At 45.7% G+C, this 24,884-nt stretch overlaps 2 protein-coding genes across 2 annotated transcripts in view; one reads left to right on the plus strand and one right to left on the minus strand.

Moving 5' to 3' along the window:
• Cgas (cyclic GMP-AMP synthase) overlaps positions 1-593 on the minus strand; it is a 34,045-nt gene extending 33,452 nt beyond the window's left edge. Inside the window, exon 1 of the mRNA XM_010641177.2 lies at positions 477-593. Within this exon, the coding sequence (XP_010639479.1) occupies positions 477-593 (117 nt within the window). The remainder of the gene's footprint in view (positions 1-476) is intronic.
• Positions 502-24,878, plus strand: Mto1 (mitochondrial tRNA translation optimization 1). The gene is made up of 12 exons (XM_010641097.3): positions 502-1,002; positions 3,560-3,759; positions 3,838-3,955; positions 8,441-8,730; positions 11,560-11,672; positions 11,763-11,953; positions 12,145-12,275; positions 13,372-13,576; positions 13,654-13,825; positions 19,176-19,294; positions 21,835-21,995; positions 24,571-24,878. The coding sequence occupies exons 1-12, from the start codon at positions 786-788 to the stop codon at positions 24,739-24,741; spliced, it is 2,088 nt and encodes a 695-aa protein (XP_010639399.1). The 5' UTR covers positions 502-785; the 3' UTR covers positions 24,742-24,878.
• Positions 24,879-24,884: the final 6 nt, after the last annotated feature.

Below are 24,884 nucleotides of genomic sequence, written 5' to 3' on the forward strand. Positions count from 1 at the left end.
TTTTTTTTTTTTTTTTTGGTACTGGGGATCGAACTCGGGCCCTTGTGCTTGCAAGGCAGGCAGCAGAACCACTGAGCCAAATCCCTGGCCCACTTAGGATTCTTAATCTCTACAAGTTTTTGTATTTCTGTAAGGTTTAAATTGTGTATAACTTTAATTATTAATATTATTTATTAATCAATTAACAAATCGACAATTTTACTCAAAACAATAAAATTGCCACACAGCTTGCTTCACTATCCAGTCAAATTTCCTCTCTGAGGAAAGCTTTAAGGATATACATTCTAAAGGGCTGGACTTTTAATCTCCAACCATCCAATTCCACTCATCAACCAGCTCAAATCTTTGGCTCACAAATAGATTTTAATTCCTTTCAATCTCCCTATATCTTTATATTCTTAATTTTTGTAGACAAGCTAAAGACAAGATGGTAAAGTAGCAGAATATTCAGGCTAAATGGGAAAGTGGTGCAATACATTGTTCGCCAGTGGCCACCTGCACACAAGGTCATCACAGCGGGTTAGGGGTGGCGTGGTATGGTCCCGGCACGCGCCACGACCACAAGCCTGAGCCAGTGGCGGGAGGCTCGACATCCAATCTCCTGAAGCCCCGAGACCGGAAGGTAGAGCCGAGCCGCCAATCAGCGGCGACGCTGGACGCAGGTGCGCCGCGCTGTGACGTCAGAAAAGATGGCCGCGCCTCCCTGCGTTTTTCTTCTCGTTTAGGTGCTTCGCTTCTCAGCGGCGCAGAGTTCCAAGGCAGGCAGGCCCGGTATTTCCGCCAGTATGTATACCCTCCGAGGCCGCAGCCTGTGGGTCGCAGCGTCCCTCACCAGACAGCACCTTCCGTCAGCCCGGCTCAGCGGAGACCTTGCATCGCCCGGCCCTCCGCACTTCGATGTGGTGGTGGTTGGTGGAGGACACGCGGGGACCGAGGCTGCTGCAGCCGCCGCGCGCTGCGGATCCCGGACTCTGCTCCTCACGCACCGCGTAGACACCATCGGTGAGAGCGCGAGCGGTGTGGAGCCGGTGCCCGGCGCCCTCCGTCCCTCGCTGGTGGCCTTCCCAGGCTGGAGATCCAGCTCCGGCAGATAGGCTGCTGTCCTGGCGGGTCGGTTCCCACGCCCGCGGAGCTGCCGCTGCTGCTGCTGGAGAAGCATTTTCCCTGGGGAGAGGCAGGCACGGTGTCCCGGGAAAGGGAAACTTTCAGAAACGCTCAGTGCCATCTTATTTTATTACTGGGTTTTCCTCCTACTATCTTGTTACTTCACATAAAGGGTGGCACATTGTTACTAATTGTTTATTGAGCGATTGTTGTTGTTTTGTTTTGTTTTTGAGACAGGGTCTCACTATGTAGTTGAGACTGACCCGAAACTCACTATGTAGCTCTCCCAGGCTGGTCTTGAACTCACAGTGATCCTCCTGCCTCAGCCTCCCAAGTGCTGGGATTACAGGTGTGCGCCACCATGGCTGTCTTTATTTTAAATCGACACAGTAGTTGTACACAGTAGTTTTCAATACACGTATACAATGTGTAATGATAAAATGGTGTAACCGGCCTGTCACCTCAGACATACAATTTTTTGCATTGTTGACACTCAGTCCTCCTCGATATTTGGAGATACTCAGTTATCTTCAACCTTAGTCATGTTTCACTGTGCTGTAGAACATGAGAAGTTATTTCTCCTGTCCACTGCTCCTGTATACTCATTAACTGTCGTCTCTCCATTCTTCCCTCCCCCACACACTTCACAGCCTTTGGTAACCATTAGTGTATTCTGTATTTCTTTGCTATCAACAGTTTTGTTTCCACAAGTAAGTGAGAACCTGTGGTATTTGTCTTTGTCCTTGATTTGCCCCTTAACATAATGTCCTCCAATTCCATCCACATTGCTATAAATGACAGACTCATTCCTTTTTACGGTTGCATAATATTCCAACACCTCAATGCTAGCCACCACCCCCATGGTTGTATAATGACTGCAGTAGTTCCAAATGTCACGTCCAGATATGACAGCTTCCAGCAGGGTTTTTCCCCTTTCTGGAGATTAACTCCATTCCCCTCATACTTAATAATGCACTTGACCCCAAAACAAGAACAACATGATTATACCAATAAGCACCCTCAAGTGAGTTGAGGTCACTCTCTGAAAACAAAGCCTCGTGGAAGAAGGGGGGCCAGGTAACATAGATAGAATTATGACTATTTCAAAAGAATAAGGAGGAAAATAATCTACAACTATCATCTCTGTCTTAACAGTAGGAGAACTTAGAAAGTTAGGTAGAGTGCCAGAATCATAGAGCTAGTAAGTGGTAGATCTAGAAACTGAGCCAGGTTCTTCTGCACATTCTTTCATACCTACACACTGCAAATACTTATCATCCCAGCACGATTCAGCCTCCCCGTGGAGGTCATTCGGACTCTGAGACGCTTGGTGGTAACCACAGCAGATGTGTAGATGCTGACACACCTTTCCCATCCATCCATCTCCCAGAAGAATCTTTGAGGCAACCACATAGGTTTAGACTTCCAAATAAGACTGTGTCAATTTAAAGGTAAAGGTAAAATATTATCTTTACTTTCAAGAAGTGTATAACTTAATTATGTCTACAAAGTAAGAGCAAAAATTTTTTAAAAGTGGCATTATGAGGCATATTTGATGACCACTACCAACGGACTTCACAAATTTTGCTCGAAGCTCAATGTGTTGGTGCCCATCTGTAGCCCCAGCTACTCAGGAAGCTGAGGTGGGATGATTACAAGCTCAAGACCATGCTGGGCAACTTAATTAAGCTCTGTCTCAAAATAAAAAGTAAAAGGGGCTGAGGGTGCAGCTCAGTAGTACAGTGCCCTGGGTTCATTTCCCAGAAATTCGGTGTTTCAAAGGAAAAGGCAACCTAATGAAACAGTAAAAACATATGCATTAAGTAAAAGATTCAGAAGAAAGATCAGGGCCAGGTTGGTGGCACACACCTGTAATCCCATGCTGTAGGACCCCAAGACGGGAGAATCACAAATTCAAGCCCAGCCTGGGCAACTCAATGACTTAGCAAGACCCTGTCTCAAAATAAAGCCGGACATGGTGGTGCACGCCTGTGATCCCAGCACTCGGGAGGCTGAGGCAGGAGGATTGCTGTGAGTTCGAGGTCAGTCTCAAATGCATAGTGAGACCCTGTCTCAAAAAAAAAAACCAAATCAAAATAAAACATTTTAAAAAGGATGGATGTAGGTCAGTGCAAAGACCCTGAACTCAAGCCCCAGTACTGCAAAGGAAGGGAGGCAGGTAGGCAGAGTGGGAGGATCAATTGGCATAGTAGAGACACTCTGGACCACCTTGGGATTTTCTTTATGGTGTATGTTTCTAGGTTTTTTTCATATAGTAAGATGATTTTCACCTGTATGAACATTTCCTTACTGAACACTATGTATGATGCTCATACTTTTTTTTTTTTTGGTACCAGGGATCGAACTCAGGTCCTTGTGCTTGCGAGTTAGGCAGTGGAACCACTGAGCTAAATCCCCAGCCCTCATACATTTACTTTATGTCTGTTCTCTTCAGGTCAGATGTCCTGTAATCCTTCTTTTGGTGGCATTGGAAAAGGACACTTAATGAGGGAAGTAGATGCCTTGGATGGCCTGTGTGCTCGCATCTGTGACCAGTCTGGTGTGCATTACAAAGTACTAAATCGGCGTAAGGGGCCAGCTGTGTGGGGGCTGCGAGCCCAAATCGATAGGAAACTCTATAAACAAAACATGCAGGTAAGAACAGGTCACGAGAACAGGAAAGATCGCAGTGATCTTTTAACAGCCGTGTTTCAGCCAGCATTGTCTTGACAGAAAGAAATCCTGAATACGCCACTGCTCACTGTTCAGGAAGGAGCTGTAGAAGATCTTATTCTCTCGGAGCCAGAGCACGGACACCCTGGGAAGTGCCGTGTCAGTGGTGTTGTTTTGGGTATGTACTGATACGCGTGCTGATAACAGCTTCAAAAAGAAGATTAAACACTGCCGACATACAGAGGCATGGGGAACACAGTCCCATTCCAAAAGGGGATAGAAACCAACGAGGCTGTCTTGGTTACTTTTCTCATTGCTGGCACAAAATGCCCGACACCCAGAGTTAAAGGAGGAGTTTTCTTTGGCTCACAGTTGGTAGAGGTTTCAGTCCAGGCTGGTTCCAAGGCAGGGTGGCGCGGTAGGGAGGCGTCACAAGAGAAACGGTATGGCAAGCAGGAAGCAAAGTAGCAGCAACAGCCGCAGCTGCCTTTATATTCCATCTGGGAGAACCTGCCCTTTGCGCAGTGTTGACCATACCCAGGATTGGGCACCCTAGATCCAGCCACCTCCATGTGAGGTTTTGGGGGACATCCAAACACAAGCCATAACACTCCGCCCCTGGCCTCCCAAAGACTCATGTACATCCCTTTATGCAAAGGCATTTAGTTTATCTCTGAGAGTTGCAGAAGTACTAAATGCTGAAAAGTCCAAGTCCAAAGTCTTTTGAGATTTAAAGCAAACTATTAGCTGGGAGCCCCTGTTGAAAAAATATGAAAAATACTTCTAACATAAAATGGCACAAGGTAGTCATGTCCATTTCAAAAGGTACAAAAAGAGAAATAGGAATGGGGATAAAGCAAGACCAAAATCCAGCAGGGCACACACTCAGTCCCACAGTTCCATGTGCAGCAGCCAAGGCAATCTGGGGCAAGATGTGAAATCCGGAGGGCTCGGGTTGCTCCGCCCCTTCCGCACTGGGTGGTTGCAGCTCTCAGGGATTTTTCTCAGGCCAGCTGTGCTCCCTCCTTGCAACCTTCCTTAGACAGTCCACATTTGTGGCTTCCCCACTGCACCTTCGGCTTCACACTCAGCTTCATGCCCTGCCTGGCCTCGAAGGCCACCTTCTGAAATCTGGGTGGGAGCCGTTCTGACCCCAAGGCTCTTGCATTCTGCCTGCACCTAAAACCAGCATGGTAAGGATGACAGCGGCGTGTGCTGCCAGCTGGACCAACAGCCAGGCGTGGTCTCTCTTGGCTGTAGGAGTCGAGTGCTTAGACTGCTGAGTTCTCTGAATCCAGTCCTGAGGAACGCACTCTCTAGGCCACAGCATTCCAGGACATGGTGCTCTGGGCTCCCTTCCCAAAGTAGCCTTTCACCTTTACAGTTTTCAGGCTGCAGAGTGGAGTCCTGCTAATTCTTGTGATGTCTTCAAGTTATCTTTTCTATTGCCCTCTTCTGAAATACTTAGCTTTTTGTGGCTTTTTTCAGTGACCAATTTCTTCTCTGTTCTATCTGTGAAGGCTGCAATTTTACTAGAGGTTCCTTTCTCACCAAATTCAAAAATCATCCTGCTGGGTTCTTTGCTCTTGATTTTCAACATAGATCTGGCTGAAAGCCCCCAGGAGTAGCCCTGCCACCACCTCAACTGCCTTGAAATTCCTTCTACAAGATTAGTCCATCCTCCTTAACCTCAGTCTCGGGCGAAGTATCTGCACACAAGCAAAATGCAGACAAATTTTGTGCCAAAGAATAACCCACAGGGTGTGGAGTCCAGCTGCCAATGCAGTCCCTCTTACCAGTGGAAGCCTCCTGAGCCTGGTCTTTTCTATCTGTTTTTTTAGTAGCATTCTGGTTTTCTGAACTCTGACCAGACTCTTTCATCGAGGTTGGTTTCCAGCATTCTAAGCCTTCTCTAGCCAACAGCGATAAACCTTTGCAGACTCCAAAGGCTCCATGTACATGCACAGTAACCACCCTTCTTTGGTACCAAAATCTGCTTTAGTCACATTCGCTTCCTTGAGGCACAATACTCAACACCCACAAGTAAAGCTGGGAAGGTTTATTTGGCTCGGAGTTCATAGAGTTTTCAGTCCATAGTTGGCTGGCTCCAAAGCAGGATGGCATGGCAGGGGGCATCACAGAGGAGAGCTGCTCAAGACATGCTAATGAATTTTTTGAAAATGTGTCATTTTCATTTATAACTAGTCTTTCCATTTTCCTGATTTTTTTTCTTAGCATCTTACTCTTGCTTTGTAAATCTGCTGTCTTACCTAATCTATATAAGAATTTTAATAACAGATGTGTTGGTTTGTTTGGTTGCTTGGTTTTAGAGTCAGGGTCTTACTATGTAGCCCAGGGTGGCAGAGCAGTCCTTCTGTCTCAGCCTCCTGAGTCCTGGGAATCTAGGTGTGTGCCACCATGCCAATTTAGTGATAAGGGTTGATGTTTTTTTAAAAACATGTTTCTGTTATCTCAGTATTTTCTCCAGATTTCTTTCTTTGTGCTGTTTCATATTCACAGCTTACTTCAGTTATCTTCGGATGTCTGGTCAGAGGCGTCTTCTTTGTGGTCCATTGACCCATGTTTTTTTTTGTACCAGTACTGTGCTGTCTTTAATCACTGTAGCTTTATAATATAACTTGAAATCCAGGATTGTGATGCCTCCTGCTTTTGCCTTTGTTGCCCAGGACTGCTTTTGCCATATGAATTGTAGGATTGTTTAGCAAAACAAGAACCTGTGTGGAAAAAAAAAATGTTTTTAATTAAAAAAAAGTTTCAAGTACTGTATTGAACAGGAGGGATGATAGTGGGTATCCTTGTCTTGTTCCTGATTTTAGAAGAAAAGCTTTCAGTTTTTCCCTTTTCATATGGTGTTGATAGAAAGTTTGTTATAAATGGCTTTTATCAGATTGAGATAAGGTCCTTCTAACCTATTTTCTTTCTCTTTTTTTTTTGTTGTTTGGCTTTTTTGTTTTGTTTTGTTTTGGGTTGGATTTGGTTTTTTTCTTTTGGGGTTTTTAGTTTTGTTTTGTTTTGTTGCTACTGGAGATTGAACTGGGGACCTTGCCCTTGAAAAGCAGGAGGTGGAACCACTGAGCTTAATCCCCTAGATTGGGTTTTTTGAGACAAAGTCTCACTATGTAGTCTAGGCTGGCCTCGAACTCATGGCTGTCCTTCTGCCTCAGCCTCCCAAGTGCTGGAATTACAGGTGTGCACCACCACATCTGGCCTTCTGTACCTATTTTCTTCACAGGTTTTTTTTTTTTTTTCTTTAATGAATGTTAGATTTTGTTAGTGGCTTTTTTTGCATCTTTTGAGGTGATCGTGTGAATTTTGTCCTTCTGTTTACGTGATGTATTACTTTTGATTTGCTTTTTATTCTTTTGAAACATGGTCTTGCTGTCTAGTTCACAGTGGCCTCAAACTCACAGTGATCCTCTTGCCTCAGCTTCCCCAGTGCTGAGATTAGGTGTCTTACCATGACCAGCAGTGTAGAATATTTTTGATGATTTGTGGTATTCTGTTCAACAGTATCTTGTTGAGGCTTTCTTTTTGTGTAGTTTTCTTTTTTAGTTGAATCTTTATCCAGTTTTGGTATCAGAATAATGTCCCACGAATGAGTTTGGCAGTACTCCTTCCCTCTGAATCTCATTAAAGAATTTGAGGAGATTTGGTCTTTGATCTTCCCTGAAGTTTTTGTAGGATTCATTAGTGAATCCATCAGGTATTGAATTTTTATATCAGGTAGGGGTTTGTTTGTTTGTTTTTGGTACTGGGGATAGAACTTGAGTCCTTGTGCTTATGAGGCAGGTGGTAGAACCATTGAGCTAAATCCCTGGCCCTCAAGTAGGATTTTTATTCCTCAATTCCATTGCCTGATTTTGGATTATTCAGGGTAGTTACAGCTTTTTAGGTCAGTGTTGGTAATTCATATGTATCTATGTAGTTCTTCTAGAGTCTCCAATTTATTGGGTTTTTTGTTTTGTTTTGTTTCCAATTTATTGGGTTTTTGAGGTAGTTACTAGTAAACTTCTGGATTTTAGTAGTGTCCATTGTGATTTCACCTTGTTTGATTCTAATTGCACTGACATGAATCTTACCTTTCCCTTTTTTTGGTAAGATTGACTATGGATTTGTCTGTTTTCTTTATTCTTTCAAAGGACCAGCTCTTTCATTTGAGTCTTTGTATTATTTTTTTAGTCTCAATTTCATTAATTTCTGCTTTGATCTTTATTGTAGGCACGTGCCAGCATACCTGGCATGTTGTACATTAAGAATAGATTGGGGGCCGGGGATTTAGCTCAGCGGTTCGGTGGCCTGCCTTGCAAGCGCAAGGACCTGAGTTCATTCCCCAGTACCAAAAAAAATAGATTTTCAGAGCTGGGCATGGTGGCGCACGCCTGTAATCCCAGCACTTGGGAGGCTGAGGCAGGAGGATTGCTGTGAGTTCAAGACCAGCCTGGGCTACATAGTAAGTTCCAGGTCAGTCTCAACTACACAGTGAGACCCTGTCTCAAAAAGCCAAAAAAAAAAAAAAAAAAAAAAGAATAGATTTTCAAGTTTCTAAAGACAGAAAGTTTTGCTGTAGCCCAGTGTAAAACTTTCACATTCCATTGGCTCTGTGATAATTAGAAAACATTTTTATTTCCTTCTCACCATTTAGTGGACGGAAGTGCAGTCCATGCAGAGTGTGTGATCCTGACCACTGGGACGTTTCTGAGAGGCACAGTTGTGATTGGACTGGAAACGCACCCCGCAGGGCGTCTGGGGGATCAACCTTCCGTAGGGTTGGCTCAGACTCTGGAGAAGTTGGGGTTCACAGTGGGAAGGTTGAAAACTGGCACTCCGCCCCGAATTGCCAAGGAATCCATTGATTTCAGCATTCTAAACAAGCAGACGCCTGATGACCCATCTGTACCATTCAGCTTTGTCAATGAGACAGTGTGGATTAGGGTGAGTGGTTTGTAAAGACTGGCTTCATAGTCTGTATTGGCTATTCACAGTGGGAGGTAGTGTAACCATTTCTCTTTTTGGCAGTTTTTGTTATTACTTGGGGTGTAAGGAAGTGATCTTTAAAAATGCTAGCTAATTTGGCCTCTTGGATGTTTGCCTATCTAATTGTTACTTTACTTTTTTTTTTTTTTTTTTTTTTTTTTTTTTTTTTTTTAGACAGGGATTGAGACAGGGTCTCACTATGTAGTTCAGGCTACCTTTGAATGCACTGTGTAGTCAAGGTTGGCTTCTACCTTGCAGTAATCCTCCTGCCTCAGCCTCCCAAGTGCTGGAATTACAGCTGTGCGCCACCATGTCCAGCCTCTATTTATTTTATTTCATTTTATTTTATTTTATTGGTACTGGGGATCAAACTCGGGACCTTGAGCTTGCAAGGCAGGCAGTGGAAACACTGAGCTAAATCCCCAACCTTCTTTTTTAATTTTTTGAGACAGGGTCTGCCTCAAATTCCAGATCCTCATGCCTCAGCCTCCCAGGTTCTAGGATTCCAGGCTGCACCACTGCTCCCAGCTTCACGTTATCAATTTTTAAAATAATTTTAGATATACAGAAAAAGTGTAAGGCTATTAAAACAGATTCCTTAAAAAAATGGTTTTTTTAATTCCTATGAACCACTGCAAGTTGCCCGTTTTCAGTATTTTACCATGTTTACCTCCATGTATGTATATAGATACAGATACTAATGTGTGAATAATAATATAAGCCAGGTAGAGAATATAGCAAATTCCAGGCCAGCCTGGACTACAGAGCAAGACTCTGTCTCACCGTCCCCACCCCCCAGCCAAGAAATAGGAAAACATGTACTTTTTCTCTGGAGTGCTTGAGAGGAGGTTGCAGGGATCTTGAGGCTTTACCTTTCAATACTTTGGTCTGTAGCTCAGCTACACACAAAAACATATCATATACCCTCAGTACGGTAGGGCATTTAACACCGATGTAATGCTTGTTATCTAATGTAAGAGCCCTAGTCTGATGTTGCTGGTTATTCCAGTACTGTCTGATGTGCCTGGCCAACCCCTCCCTCGTTGTGGAATAGTTCTTCAGTTTGCCTTGCTTTTTAGGAGAGTTTTTGTTTTCTTGCGGGGGTTGTTTTTGTTGAACAGGGTCTTAAGTAGTTCAGGCCTGAACTGACTGTGATCCTCCTGCCTCTGCTGCAGAGCTGGGACTACGCCATGCACCACCCACACCCAGTTTCCCTTTTTCAGTGTTGTTGTTTTTGTTTTTGTTTTTCTTCCAGTACTGGGAATTAACTCAGGACCTTGCCCTTGCTGGGCAGGTGTAGTGTTACTGAGCTACATCCCCTTTGTTAGCTACAAGGCATACTTCAGCATTTGTTTAGACTTGAATGTTACTTATTAATGGTAAATACCTGGTGATTCACTTTGGTTTTGTTCTGTTCTGTTTTTTTGAGACAGAGTCTGGCTTGGTAATTCAGGCTGGCCTTGAACACACAGAGATCTTCTTACCTCAGTCTCCCTAGTGCTAGGGTTACGAGCCTGTGCCACCACATCCGTGGCCCATTTTGTTTTGTTTTGTTTTTGAGACAGGGTTTCCCCCTGTAGTTTAATCGACTTTGAACTTGTGGTGATCCTCCTGCCTCAGCCTCTCAAGTGCTAGGATCATAGGCATGTGCCACCAGGCCTGGCTAAGTGTGTATCTGATACAATTTGACACAAAGTAAGGAAATAGCCTAGTGAATCTGTATATCTTTCACTTAGCTTTAACAACATTTTAGAGCCAGGCATGGTAGTCCACACCTGTAATCCCTCACTCAGGAGTCTGTGAGTTCAAAACCAGCCTGAACTGCACAGTGAGACCCTGTCTCCAAAAAAAAAAAAAAAAAATCAGTAAATGGAGTCAGGGATATAGCTCAGTGGCATAGTTCCCTGCCTGGTAAGCACAAGGCCCTAAGTTCAATTTGTGGTACCGAAAATAAAATCAAAGCCGCCTAAAAAATGCAAAAGAAAACAATAACATTTTGTTATTCGTGTTTTATTCCTTGCTGAGTGTTAAAGCAGTAATTTCACGTATCACGTCATTTCACTTGTACTTTGGTATATAAAGGACTTGTTTGAAAAGCCACACCGCATCACACCCAACAAAACGTTTCTTAACACCATCTAGTGTTCAGTGTTCTGTTTTCCCTAACTGCCTCATTCGTTCATTCCTTCATTAATTTGGTGATACTGAGGATTGACCCCAAGGCCTTACGCTAGGCAGGCTCTCTACCACTGAGCTATATCCCCAGCCCTCTTAATTTTATTTTGCAATAAGATCTCGCTAATTTTCCCAGGAAGGACTCAAACTTGCAATCTTCCTGCCTCAGCTTCCCAGGTATCTAGGGTTACAGGCATGTGCCACCATACCCTGCTCAGAAACAATGTTTATAGTTGTTTTATTTGGATCAGGAGCCAAATAAGGTCTGTGGGGGGGTATATTTTTGACCATTTTCCTATTTTCTTTCTAACATTTATACATGGAAGAAATTGAGGTATTTGTTTGAAGGTTTTGCGTTTTCCAAACTGCGTCCTGCAGCCTGTCCTTTCGCAGGCTTCTGGTGCCACGAACCTCTTTCCTCTAGACTGGTGGTTAGATCTGGGCCTGCTTACGTTGAGATTCATCTTTGGGGTTATTTTTGGCAAGAAAGCTTCCTGAGTAGCACTGGACACTGCAAAAGTCTATTAAAGATCGCGTGGGATGGACTTGGATAAGGGGCAACGAGTGGAGAAGCAAAACAGTACAGTCTGTGGCTCTGGTTGCCGTTTTCAGCCAGAAGATCAGCTGCCCTGTCACCTGACTCACACCAGCCCCAGAGTGGACGCCATCATCCTGGAGAACCTTCACCTCAACAGCCACGTGAAGGAAACGGCCAGTGGACCCCGGTGAGGGCAAGGCGGTCAGTGTTCGGTCACTGCAAGCAGCGACGTCAGCCTCTTTGTTCATTTTGTTCTTTCTTCAATGTCTTCCTCTAGATACTGTCCGTCCATTGAATCGAAGGTTTTGCGTTTTCCAAACCGCGCCCATCAGGTTTGGTTGGAACCTGAAGGAATGGATTCTGACCTCATCTACCCCCAGGGGTTATCTGTGACGCTGCCAGCTGAGCTGCAGCAGAAGATGATCGCGTGCATCCGAGGCCTGGAGAAGGCGAAAATGGTGCAGCCAGGTAAGAGCGCGGCCGCCCTCCCTTCCACATCAGCTTGGCATCACTCAGGCAGGGCGTCTTAGCCACTCTGTGGGGTTCGGGGCCTCAGAAGAGGAACCAGCATTTTCAAGGGCACTTAATGGTGATCTGCTTCTCTGTCTTGGGAAGTCCATTTGTTTTCACGTACTCTGTGCTGTTTATTCCTTGGTCAGGGTATGGTGTTCAGTACGATTACTTAGATCCCCGGCAGATCACGCCTTCCCTGGAGACCCACTCGGTTCAGAGGCTCTTCTTTGCGGGACAGATCAACGGCACCACTGGTTATGAGGAAGCCGCAGCTCAGGTAGAGTGTTTGGGTGGTGCCGTCCACCAGAGGGGACTGCGTGGCTGGGGCTCCTCTCCTCCTGGCTGCTGATTAGTAACCACATGGCCTTTGTTGTTTTGTGGGGGCTCGTGCTCGTGCTCATGCTGGGGTTGAACCCAGGGCCTTTACTCAAACCTGCACTGCAGATCTTTTTTCTTTTGAGAACGTCTGACAGAGCTGCCGGGGTTGGGCTTTCACTTGCAATCCTCCAGCCTCAGCCTCCTAGAGTACAGGTGTGTACCACCATACCCAACTACTTCTAGCTTTATTACTCTTTTCTGAACTTCTAGAACTGACATCTTTTTAAAATTTTTTTCAGTCCTGGGGATCAAACAGGAGCCTGTGCCACTGAGCTACATTCTCAGCCCTGTGACTGATTGATTGCCTGATTGATTGATTGACTGAAACAGGCTTGCTAACTCACTGAATTGCCCAGGCTGGGCTTCAGTTTGTAATCCTTCTGCTTTAGGCCGGGCGTGGTGGCACACGCCTGTAATCCCAGCACTCAGGGGGCTGAGGCAGGAGGATCGCTGTGAGTTCGAGACCAGCCTGGGCTACATAGTGAGTTCCAGGTCAGTCTCAACTACATAGTGAGACCCTGTCTCAAAAAAAAAAAGTGTAATCCTTCTGCCTTAGCTTTCCTTACTTCTGGGATTATAGATGTAAGCCACTGTCCAGCCTGACACCGTATTTTAATTAGATTTATCATGTTGCTTCTGCAGTTTCTAAAGACATTTTAGTTTTTTTAACGTAACTGCTAAACTATCATTGTTATTCTTTATAAATAAGAAATTGATTTTATTTGTAAGTGAAAGAATGCTAAAGCATCTCACAGGCGAGTGTTAGATAAAAGATGAACCACCTCCCTGGCTTTTAGGAACTGTTAGCTGTTCGTGAGATCAGTGAATCGTAGCATGCCGAAATGCGACACTGCCCTGTTCTTTCCGAATGTGGAGCCCGCTTTCTGGCTCACTTTCCTCCTGTCTCTTGCCGCCCTGTCCACTGTGTTCCAGCTAAGACGGTGACACATTGCTCAGCTCATAATGGCGTCTTAACCATTCCAGTCCTCTTGCAGGGTGTGATAGCCGGAGTCAACGCCAGCCTTCGGGTCAGTCGCAAGCCGCCCTTCGTTGTCAGCCGTACGGAAGGCTACATGGGTGTCATGATTGATGACCTCACCACCCAGGGCACCAGCGAACCCTACCGCATGTTCACCAGCCGCGCCGAGTTCCGCTTGTCCCTGCGCCCGGATAACGCCGACGACCGGCTCACGTTCCGAGGTGACTCCTGGCTCCTGCTGCCTGGCTTTCTCCTCATTCAGACCCCTCTCACTTCCCCATGTGCTCTGCTTTTCCAGGCTACGAGGAAGCTGGCTGTGTGTCCCAGCAGCGGTATGACAGAGCGGCCTGGATGAAGTCCTCCTTAGAAGAAGGCATTTCTGTGTTGAAATCCATTGAGTTTTCAAGCTCGAAGTGGAAAAAGTTAATCCCTCAGGCTTCTATAAGTACCAGTAGAAGTCTCCCTGTCAGGTGTGTATTTTTAATGTAGGCTCACCTTTTGAGGAAGAGTTATATTATTTCAGGGGACCTCAGCTACCGACTCCCTACCTACACATTTTAAGTGAACTGTTACTCACTGTTGGCTTCTTTTCAGAATGCTTTAGATATAATTCACCTTTTTTGTTTTTTTCAGTCCCGGGGATCTAACTCAGGACATTGCGCTTGCCAGGCAGGTGCGGTGCCACTGAGCTACATCCACGGCCCAACTCACCTGTTTTTTAAGTATTGAAAATATATATGGCTGTGGTACATCTCAGTGGTAGAGCACATGCACAGCATGTAATATATAAGCACACATAGGGTATTTTTTTGTTGATGGGGGTATTTTGTTTTCTGGGGTTTGTTTTGTTTTGTTTGTCACTTTTTGGAGATAGGGTCTTGATGTTTAGATCAAGCTGGGCTTGAACTCACTATGTAGTATGGCCTCATACTCGCAGCAATCTTCCTGCCTCAGCGTCCCAAGTGCTGGGATTATAGATGTGTGCCACCACACCCAGCACATACATACGTTTTAGAATCATATATTAAATTATTTTCATTTTCTATATATTTTCTTTGGGGCTCTTTCCTGAGTCCTTTTTGGTTTTCTTAAGATTTAAAAGACCCAGGCCAGGGATTTGGCTCAGTGGTTCTGCCGCCTGCCTCACAAGCGCAAGGACCGAGTTCGATCCCTGGTACCAAAAAAAAAAAAAAGATTTAAAAGACACAAACTAAGAAGTATCTGTTCTCTTTTAAGTAGGCTTGGAGCAACTGTATAATCTCGTCTTGTCCATGAGCTAATGCAAGGAAAACCCTTTGAATTTAGGTGAAAAGGCCCTTGGCCCACTTCAGGTACTGTGCCGCCCTTGTTGTCATTCCAGTTATGTGAACTCTGAATCTGAAGGACTCAGAGGTACATTCTAAGGACGTTGCACAATGTCTATTCAGGCCACCATACCCAGAGAGGACCTGGCTAGGACACACGACACACTGCTCCGCATTTGATCTCCTGCACCACAGAAACAAACAGAAAGCCCCAAAACAAGAAAACCATTGACTATGTAGTTTAATTTTGGGGGTCTTTTTGTTTTGGGAGATTTTTTTTTGGTACCGGAAATTGAACTCGGGTCCTTGCACTTGCAAGACAGGTGATGGCACCACTGAGCTAAATCCCTGGCCTTGTTTTTTTGGTTTCTTGAGACAGTCTCACTATGTGGTTCAGGCTGGCCTCAGATTTACAGCAGTCCTCCTTCCTCAGCCTCACAAGTGCTGGGACTGTAGGCATGTGCCCCCACACCTGCCAGCTGTGTAATTTATGAATAGCGAGTTGATTGTTCACAGTTCTGGAGAGAGAAAAGCCCAAGCTCTGGCTCCAGCAGATTTGATGTCTGCTGAGGGAATCCTCTTTGTTTCCACAGTGGCAACTTCTTTCTGCACCCTTGCGTGGCAGAAGCCACAGCAGGCCCCTTCAAGCCTCTGTGTGAAGCACCAGTCCCACTCATTAGGGCCGGCCACCGCTTAGAAACGTCACATTGGATTTTAGGTTCCACTGTAGGAATTGAGGCCAGAATCCAGTGCGGATCATAGCAGTGACGCATATGCTGACTGGCTACATTAGTCAGTTTTGTTGCTGTAATAAAATGCTAAGGCTGGGGACTTAATCAGGAAAGCATGTACCTGGCTCACTGTTTGGGTGCCACGAGTCTGCGGGTGGGCAGCCCCATCTCTGGCTGCCGGTGAGGGTATCATGGTGGATGGCATCAGGTACGGGGGCGCAGGTACACACTTCTTACAGCACTCGCACTCATGAGAGCAGCACCGATCCCTGCTGCGGACCAGCACCCGGGGGACCTGCCGGCCTCCTGGAGGTTCTACCCCCTCTGCATGGCCACGCTGGGGACCATGCTGCCCTCATGGGAACACTCAAGCCGTAGCTCAGCTGCAATTGGCACTAGGAAACAGCAGTCCATCCTTCGGCTGTTTCCCATTTGCTTGGATTTACAAGGCTTCACGTTATTTGAAAAACTGAGCAAAGTTTTTTGGCTTTTGTTTTGGTTTGTTTTTGTCAGTGATGGGGAAGCACTGTGTCACTGACCTATGTCTGTTCCCTGGACAAAGAATTGTAACAGGAAACTTTATTTTTATCAATTATTCATTTCAAAAATTTCTCAGTGGTATTTGCATTGAATGTGACTAGTGTTCTGTGTGTGTATGTTTTTTGTTTTTGGTACCAGGGATCGAACACAGGACCTTGCCCTTGCAAGGCAGAAGCGCTGCCACTGAGCCAAATCCCTGGTCCTGTTTTTCTTCTTACTTTGCAGTGCTAAGGATTTAACCCAGGGCCTTCCCACTGAGCCCCAGACCCATTTTTTATTTGGAGACAGGATCTCACTGAGCTGCTCAGACTCAGTCCTCCTGCCTCAGCTGTCCACAGTGTGAGGATTACAGGCTTGTGCCACCACACCTGCCTTCAAATGCACTATAAAGTTTGATGGGGGCTGGATGTAGCTCAGTGGCAGAGCACATGCTTAGCGGGTAGCGCCTTGGATTCAGTCCTCAGCACCAGAGAAATAATAGTTTTCAAATCCAGTGTCAAACTTGTATGTTTTCTTCCTGGAATTGTATGATTTGGGATCTTATATTTAGGTCTTGCTCTTTTTTGTTTGCTTGCTTGTTTTTGGTACCGGGGATCAAACTCAGGACCTTGCACTTGAGAGGCAGGCACACACACTGCCACTTAGCTAAGTCCCAGCCCTTCTATTTAGGCCTTCAGTCCATTTTGCATGACTTTTCGTGTGCAGTGTGGATATCCATCATTCCCAGCATCATTTATTGCAGAGGCTTATTGTTTTCCCATGTTGCCTTGGGAGGATCATTTGATCTCGACAGTGTTTCTTAGCTCCTGTTCTATTGGGGGTGGTACACACTTAGCAGAAATTAGTTTGTATGTAAATGTAAAAATTCATCGCAGTAAAAGACACATTGTCATTCATCTCCTTAAGAACTGTACCCTTCATTGTAAACACACTCATCCCATGGTTCTTGCCACTTTCTGAAGCACTTCAGGAAGTTTTCTTTCATGTCTTTATAGCCTGTGATCAAGAATACAGTGAATGCTGCTGCCGAGTTCCATCCAACCGAAGGCAGGCTCATGAAAACATACAGTGCTTTCCCATCCGCCTCACATACCAAATCTGTTGTTGTTGTTGTTGTTTTTGAGACAGGTTCTCACTGTGTAGTGAGACTGACCTGGAACTCACTGTGTAGCCCAGGCTGGTCTCAAACTCACAGTGATCCTCCTGCCTCAGCCTCCCAAGTGCTGGGATTACAGGCGTGCGCCACCACTCCCGGCACCAAATCTGGCACTGTGGTAACTTCTGGCTCTTCCTTAAAGGCAAAATGCCTATGAAAAGTAAACAGTTTATACTGAGTCAAGACATTGAGGCAGCCACAACACAACTAGAGAAATTCACAGAAGGGGGCTTCCAGAACTGTTTCACAGAGTGGCAAGAGCAATGGACAGTGTGTCCAGCGCGAGGGAGAATATTTTGAGGGTTTGGTGGTTTTTTTTTAGTGCTGGGGCAGTCATGCCTGCTAGGCAAGTCTATATCTCTGAAACACACCCCAGCTTTTGAGGGATTAATAGCAATATGTCCTTTAATAATTTTTAACATACATACTGCATTTCTATCCCTATGTGATCGCTGTTGTGACTGTAGTAGCTTAATAATATATTTTCAAATCAGAAAGTGTGAGTCCTTTAACCATGTTTTGATTTGTTTTGAGGAGAGTTGAAACTCCAGGCTGGCCTTGTGTGCACTACATACCCAGGCTGGGCTCAAGCTTGTGATCCTTCTAACCTGGCCTGCCGAGAGCTGGCATTATAGGCAGACCACCGTCCCCGGCAGACTGTTTTCTTTTTCCAGAATTGTTTTGGCCATTTAGGGTCCTTGATGTTCCGTGTGAATTTCAGGATGAAATGTTCTGTTTCTGCAAAAAACACTATTGGCAATACTCCCCCACCCAATACCTTTTAAAGAATTACTACCTGAAAAAGCCACATGTAAATGAAGTAATAATTAACAGCGAGAAGTGTCCTAGTTAGAGTGGCACCTGGGGTCAAACGGGTTGGAGGCAGGCAAGGGAAGACCTGATCAGTAGCAGGCGTCCTGTTGCCAGTCTGCTCTCAGAGTCCCTGCTCTGCCACGGCATCAGCCCTCAGGAGCGTTCTCTTGGCGACCTGTGTGGACCGCGTGTCAATTTTAGCGATTTTTCTGATTCGCTGCATGTGTGCATTGTCCTATCGCCTTGCTTTCATCCAGGAGGCTTGAGCCCAACCAGGGTGAGGGGTAGAAATAAAAGGGAACTGTCAGAAGTTCCCATGTGGTAAAAACTGAAACAGATTATTCCAGATTAGAAGAAAAATCAGACTGGAAAAATCCTTTTAACTCATATATCGTTTTGACCAGTTTTTTTTCCAGAGGCTTAAAATGTGTTCACTGTATCCTCTTATTCTTCCTGATGGAGTTCTGTCAAAAAAGTAGGAGAAGCTGGAAGTGGTGGTGTACACCTGTAATCCCAGCACTCGGGAGGCTGAGGCAGGAGGATCGCTGTGAGTTGAAGACCTGGGCTACATAGTGAGTTCCAGGTCAGTCTCAACTACATAGTTAGACCTTGTCTCAAAAAACCAAAAAAATTTTTAAAAAGCAGGAGAGCTGGGCATGGTAAACACCTGTCATCCCAGTTCTCTGGGAAACTGAGGCAGGAGGATCACAAGTTCAAGTCCAGCCCAGGTAACTTTCAAACTTAGATCCTGTCAGAAAACAGTCCGAAAAATAAAGAATGTAGCTAGGTGTCATGGTACATGCCTGTCATCCCCGCACTGCAGAGGCTGAGGCAAGAGAATTACCTCTTCAAGTCCAGGCTGAAGTACACAGCAACACCCTGTCCGGGAAAAGAAAAAAAATATAAAAAGGCTGCTAGAGATGTACTCAGTGGGAAGGCCAACAATCTCTAGTACTGCTTAAAAATAAAGCAAGAGACCTCCTGTACGGTTCCCAGCGTACAAAAGATCACTCTTCTGTCCTCACACGGAAGGGAGAACAAATGGAATCGAACCACACAACCCCTATCAATTCTCACGACAGATGGAGGGAAATCAAATAGTGACTATTTCGAAGTCGTACTGTTTTGCAGATGGTGCTGCATCTGCTCATTACTGGGAAGTGAGGTGTCTTGGTTATTTATTCTGAGATTGGATTATTCCAAAGAAGCTTATTCTTACGCTGCCATAATGTAAAGTGGATCCTTTACTGCTAACGAAGCCTCTGTGTATTTACAGAGCTCTCGATGTTCTGAAGTACGAGGAAGTTGACATGGAGTTATTGGCCAAGGCTTTTCCAGAAGCCTTGAAGAAGTACACTGAATGTAGAGAGCTGGCTGAGAGACTGAAAATAGAAGGTAGAAACAGTTTTTGTTTAAGCATCCTATATGCTCTTGCTTCTGTTTGTGCAAATTATGAATCGACAGCCAAACCATTAAGAGCTGTGTGCCAGGCTCCCAGGCTCGTGATTTAGCTCAGTGGCACCTCGCCTGCCTTGCAAGCGCAAGGTCCTGAGTTCAATTCCACGCCGCACACCAGCCCATCCCCCCAAAAGAAGAGCTGTGTGCCAAGGACTGAGCGTGGTGGTGCATACCTGTGATCCCAGCACTCGGGAACCTGAGTCAAGAGGATCACCAAGAATTCAAGGCCAGCCTGGACTGCCTGCTGCATTCAGGGCTAGTCTGAACTGCATGGCAAGATCCTATCTCAAAAAAAAAAACAGGGCCAGAGATTTAGCTCAGTGGTGCTGCCACCTGCCCCTAAAGCACAAGGTCCTGGGCCAGGGATTTAGCTCAGTGGTTCCGCTGCCTGCCTTGCAAGCACAAGGACCCGAGTTCAATCCCCAGTACCCAAGAAAGAAAGCACAAGGTCCTGAGTGATCCCCGGTACCAAAAAAAAAGCACCAGGGGAAAACATTGTTCCTGCAGGACCAGCATGACATCAGGTTCCCTGTGTCAGTTCTGGAAGCGTGTCAGAAGTGCATGTGTCAGGCTCTACCACAGACCACTGAGGACCTGCATTTCGGCAAGACCCTTCGGTAACTGCACACCATAGGCTTGGGAAGTGCTTGGATAACTTAGCTTCAGCTTTGACCATATCTCGGTGTCTGCCTTTGACAGGTTTATTCTGTACTTTTTTTCTTTTTTTGGTACTGGGGATTGAACTCGGACCTTGCACTTGAAAGGCTTGTGAAACCACTGAGCTAAATCCCCAGCAGACAGATTTATTCTGTATCAGCTACTGCAGCGCTCAGTTTAGTGACCATCAGAGCCATGCTTTTCCGGGGTTTGTTTTGTTTTTTTTTTTTTTTTTTTTTTTTGGCAGTACCCGGGATTGAACTCAGGACCTTGTGCTTGTGAGGCAGAAAAGCAGCACCACTGAGGTAAATCCTCGGCTGTTTTCTTTTATATTGCTATTTCAAGTTTTTTGTTATGAGGAATTTAAAAGAAAGAAAAATACTGAGAATAAGATTGGCTACTACTGCACCCAGATGGCTTCTGCAAAAATTGATATGTTTTTCTTGGACTGAAAAATCATGTAATGACGAAGACACAAGGCAGGCTGGCGTGGGAGAGGGGTAGGAAGCACTGGGTGGTGGTGTGCTACTTCAAGCTCCTGAAGACCAGCCGGGGCCAGGCATGTGGCAATTCCCTTTAATATCAGCATTCGGGAGGCTGAGGCAGGTGCATCACTGTGCGTTCCAGGCCAGCCCGGGCTACATAGTGATACCAGCCACGATGGTGAGAATGATTTCTTTCAGTTCTGCAGGAGATGTACAGGAGGACCCAGTGCTACCTGCCATCCACCATGAGAGTTTACATAAATATAGCAGCAAATCCCAGGGGTGAACTGCTGCAGTCTGAGCACTAGGAGGCTGAGGCAGGAATACCATAAGTTGAAGCTCAGCCTCGGTAGTTTAGACCCATTGAAGTAATTTTGTAAAGGGAGGCTGGGCGTTGTGGCACATGCCTATGAAACGGGGGCTGGTTTTCAAATCGATACTTGGCTCTCTCAACCACGTTTATTTTCTTGGTGATTTTGTTATGTTTTTGTTTGGGTTTTTGAGACAGGGTCTTGCTATGTAGTTGAGGCTGGCCTTGAACTCACTGTGTACCTGAAGGCAGCATAAATGTCAGATTGTTTTGCTATGTATACTTGAGATAAAGTAAATCTATCTACAGCATAGGCACGTATTCCTGATACCCTGAAGGCTTTGTTCCTAGTCATAAAATGCTAATGTGCTGCACTGACGTGTTACACTACTGTGCTACACAGTTCCTTTTAGTGTACGCTTCAGTTGATACTTAAAACTGCCCTGTGAAGGACAGACGCAGTCTTGCTGACTTCGTAGGTAGGCAGTAACGTCACACAGCTGCTGAGCGGCACCGCCAGGTTGGTCCTCTGCAAAGCCTGTGTCCTGTGCAGTTCACCTTGCAGCCTGCGGCCAAGGGCATCATCCACTGCAGACCTGCAGTCTCTGCACGAAGATGCCGAGGCCCGGGGCGATGACAGAAGCCCTCTGTGGGGTCACTGGTGGGGCCGCAGTCTGGAACGAGACCTCCTGGCTGCTGATCAGTTGATGGAAGCACACACTACCAAAATCTGAGAAAAACCACCCCCCCCCTTTGGTTTTTTTTTTTTTGGAGACTGAGTCTTTTGTGTAGTGCAGGCTGACCTTGAACTTACTGTGTAGCCCAGACTGGCCTCAAAATTACAGCGATCCTCCTGCCTCAGCCTCCCGAGTACTGGGATCACAGGCGTGCGCCACCACACCCGGCTGCTCCCTCGTCTGCAGAAGAGGACGCCTGTGTCATGAACTGAGTGTTGCATGAGATGATTGATGCTAGAGGTCTCTGTGAACAGTGCGAGTGATACCGATTCTCATTTTGTCCACCAGCCTCTTATGAGTCCATATTGCTCTGTCAGCTACAAGAAATACAGGACATGCAGCGAGATGAGGCTCTCCAGCTGCCTGAAGACCTGGATTATCTGAGTCTCAGGGATGTGTCTTTGTCTGATGAAGTTCGGGAGAAACTGCATTTCAGTCGTCCACGGACGGTAAGAGAGCAAGCAGTGGGCTAGAGGAACAAGTGATTTATAAAGAGCCAGTGGGGCACACGGTGGCCATAAAACTAATGTTTTATTTAATCATAAGTTTCTGAGGCCAGTACAGAGGCACACGCCTGTGATCCCTGCACTTAGGCTGAGGCAGGAGGGTGGCTAGCATGGGTACATGAGTTCAAAGCCGGCCTGGACTACATAGTGAGATCCTGTCTCCAAATAGACAGAAATCTTAACCATGTGGTTTATCTGTGTGTGACAGAGCCTGGTCTCTGTAGAAACTGGTAAAGCTTAGTGTAAATGAACACCTAGAAGCCAAGAACTGGTTTGACTGCAGTTCCTTTGCGCTAGGCCACCAGTGCAAGCCCACGGGTGCGTGTGTGACTCCAACAGCTGTGCCGCACGTGACCAGTGTCCACATCGTGGAGGGGACCAGTTGCCCTCCCTGGGCTCCAGCCCCGTTGTGCATGTTAGGGCTAGAGGCATAAGCCTTTTTAAAGCTACTTTACTAAATAGCATTGGATTCTAATAAATGTGTTAAAAGAGGCTTTACTTATTGGTCCTGAGGGCCGGGGATTTAGCTCAGTAGTTCTGCCGCCTGCCTTGCACACGCAAGGACCAGAGTCTGATCCCTGGTACAAAAAAAAAAAAAAAATTTTTGGTTGAGGTACTGATGCTAAGGTGTACATTTTGACATCTCTAGGACTGGATTATAGCTTAAAAATTAGTTGGGTGTGGTGGTGCACACCAATAATTCCTGTTACTTGGGAGCCCAAGGCAATCTGCAAGTTTGCAAGTTTGAGCTCCACCTCGGCACCTTAGCAAGACCATCTCAAAAATAAAATAAAGGGCCAGAGATTTAGCTTAGTAGTTCCACTGCCTGCCTCACAAGTGCAAGGTCCAGAGTTCGAGCGCCAGGACCCAAAAATAAAAATAAGGTCTGAGAATGTAGTTCAGTGGCAGAGCAAGCCCTAGGTTGAAACCCCCACCCCCCGCCCCGGATTGCAGAAAATAAAATTTAATCACATGTAGTTTATAATGGGCAGTTTGTTTGTTTTGCTTTTTTTGGAACTGGGGATTGCATTCAGGACCTTGTGCTTGAGAGGCAGGCAGGCAGACAGCGGCACCACAGAGCTAAATACCCAGCCCTTGAGTAGTTTATTTTTAAGTAGTGGTACATAAAACAAAGGAACATTTTACCTCTTAAAATGTGGTCTGTAAACAAGTTGGGGGTAGGGGAAGGATAGAACGTGTGTTTGTGTGTGTGTGTGTGTGTGTGTGTGTGTGTGTGTGTGTGAGAGAGAGAGAGAGAGAGAGAGAGAGAGAGAGAGAGAGAGAGACAGAGACAGAGACAGAGACAGAGACAGACAGACAGGGTCTCATTCTGTAGTTCAAGCTGGCCTTGAACTCACTGACTCACTGTGTAGCCCAGGCTGGCCTCAAACTCGTAACAGTCCTCCTGCCTCAGCCTCCTGAGAACTGGGATTACAGGTGTGGGCCACCAGGCCTGGCTTCAAAACGTATTTTACCTGGAGGAGTGATTTCACCAATGTAATGTGACTTTAGGTTATTTTTCTCTGAATAATCATTGGCTGCACTGCCTTTTACATTAATAACAGTTAAATAAAATTTAAAAGTCATCTCTTTAGTCTCACAAGCCACATTTCAAGTGCCCTGGAGCCACATGTCATTTAATTGCTCCCATGTTGGACACTGCATTACCGCAGCGTAAATGCTGAAGCACAGCTGCTAGGCGATCACAGCCCCTCAGCCACAACAGCAATGATAAAAGGCTCTCTTGGAAATTTGCCCTGGGGGCTGGGGATGAAGCAAGTGGTAGGGCACTTGCCTGTCACGTGTGAGGACCTAGGTTGTATCCCAGCACTGAAAGAAAAAGGAAAAAGTTTGCCACAAACTCATTTAATAGCAAAATCGACCCTCGCCTGACATGAGGCTGTTTGGTCTTAAGCCACCAAGTATCGAAACATCTGTGTAAAAACACTACCAACACTACTGAACTGGAATTGTGGGGTGCCTTCTACAGGGTCTTAGACCTAATCTCAGAAACTCAGGCCCTCCAGGACTCCAGACAAGGGACCGTGGGGCTGGATGTGAAGAACAGCATCCTACTACAGATTTTCTTACTTTAATGGATAGAAAAAGTAGTTATCAGTCATCTTGCATAAATCATTTCAACCTCTCAGACTCAAAGACACAAAGCGTCACATTTCCTTTATCTACTTTGCAAGGTTCTTTTAAATGTATATTAATATTTAAAAAAAAGAAAAGAGCCAGGGATTTAGCTCTGTGGCTCTGGTGCCTGCCTCACAAGCACGAGGTCCTGAGTTCAGTCCCCCATACTTCAGAAAAAAAAAAAAAAAAGAGGCAGCAGCAGCTAAACATGGTCCAAGCGTATAGTACTGTACCTCAGCCCAGGGTCCAAACTGGGCAACTTAGGCAGACACCACCTCACAATCTAAACGTGTTATGAACTGCTCTACATTGGTATGAGGAGCACAGATTTAGTCTGACATGAGGCACTGATGGCTTCTCTTGTGGTTTTAATGCCTAGATCGGGGCTGCCAGTCGTATACCTGGAGTGACACCTGCTGCCATCATTAATCTGCTCAAATTTGTGAAGACCACTCAGCACAGACAGACAGCTATGAATGGATCGCTCCAAACCGATCAGCACTTAAGAGTTATAGCTTTCAGTTCACAGAAGATGACCTTAAAAGAGTGAATAAGCCAGGTGCGGTGGCACATGCCGATCTCAGCACTGAGGAGGCTGAGGCAGGAAGATTTCTGTGACTTCAAGGGCAGCCTTGAAGCAAGACCGTTTTTTTTGTTGTTGTTGTTTTTTTTTTTTTTTTTTTTTTTTTTTTT

This window comes from Fukomys damarensis, unplaced genomic scaffold, assembly GCF_012274545.1.
Source record: "Fukomys damarensis isolate Sample0158 unplaced genomic scaffold, DMR_v1.0_HiC HiC_scaffold_27, whole genome shotgun sequence".
Taxonomy (NCBI): domain Eukaryota; kingdom Metazoa; phylum Chordata; class Mammalia; order Rodentia; family Bathyergidae; genus Fukomys; species Fukomys damarensis.

What these genes read in the sequence shown, in the direction of transcription:
- Mto1 (XM_010641097.3), top strand. Translation starts at nt 786, where the DNA reads ATGTATACCCTCCGAGGCCGCAGCCTGTGGGTCGCAGCGTCCCTCACC. An exon ending in ATGAGACAGTGTGGATTAGG is followed by an intron (nt 8,731 to 11,559) that starts GTGAGTGGTTTG and finishes TGCCGTTTTCAG; the next exon opens with CCAGAAGATCAGCTGCCCTG. An exon ending in ATGAGGAAGCCGCAGCTCAG is followed by an intron (nt 12,276 to 13,371) that starts GTAGAGTGTTTG and finishes GTCCTCTTGCAG; the next exon opens with GGTGTGATAGCCGGAGTCAA.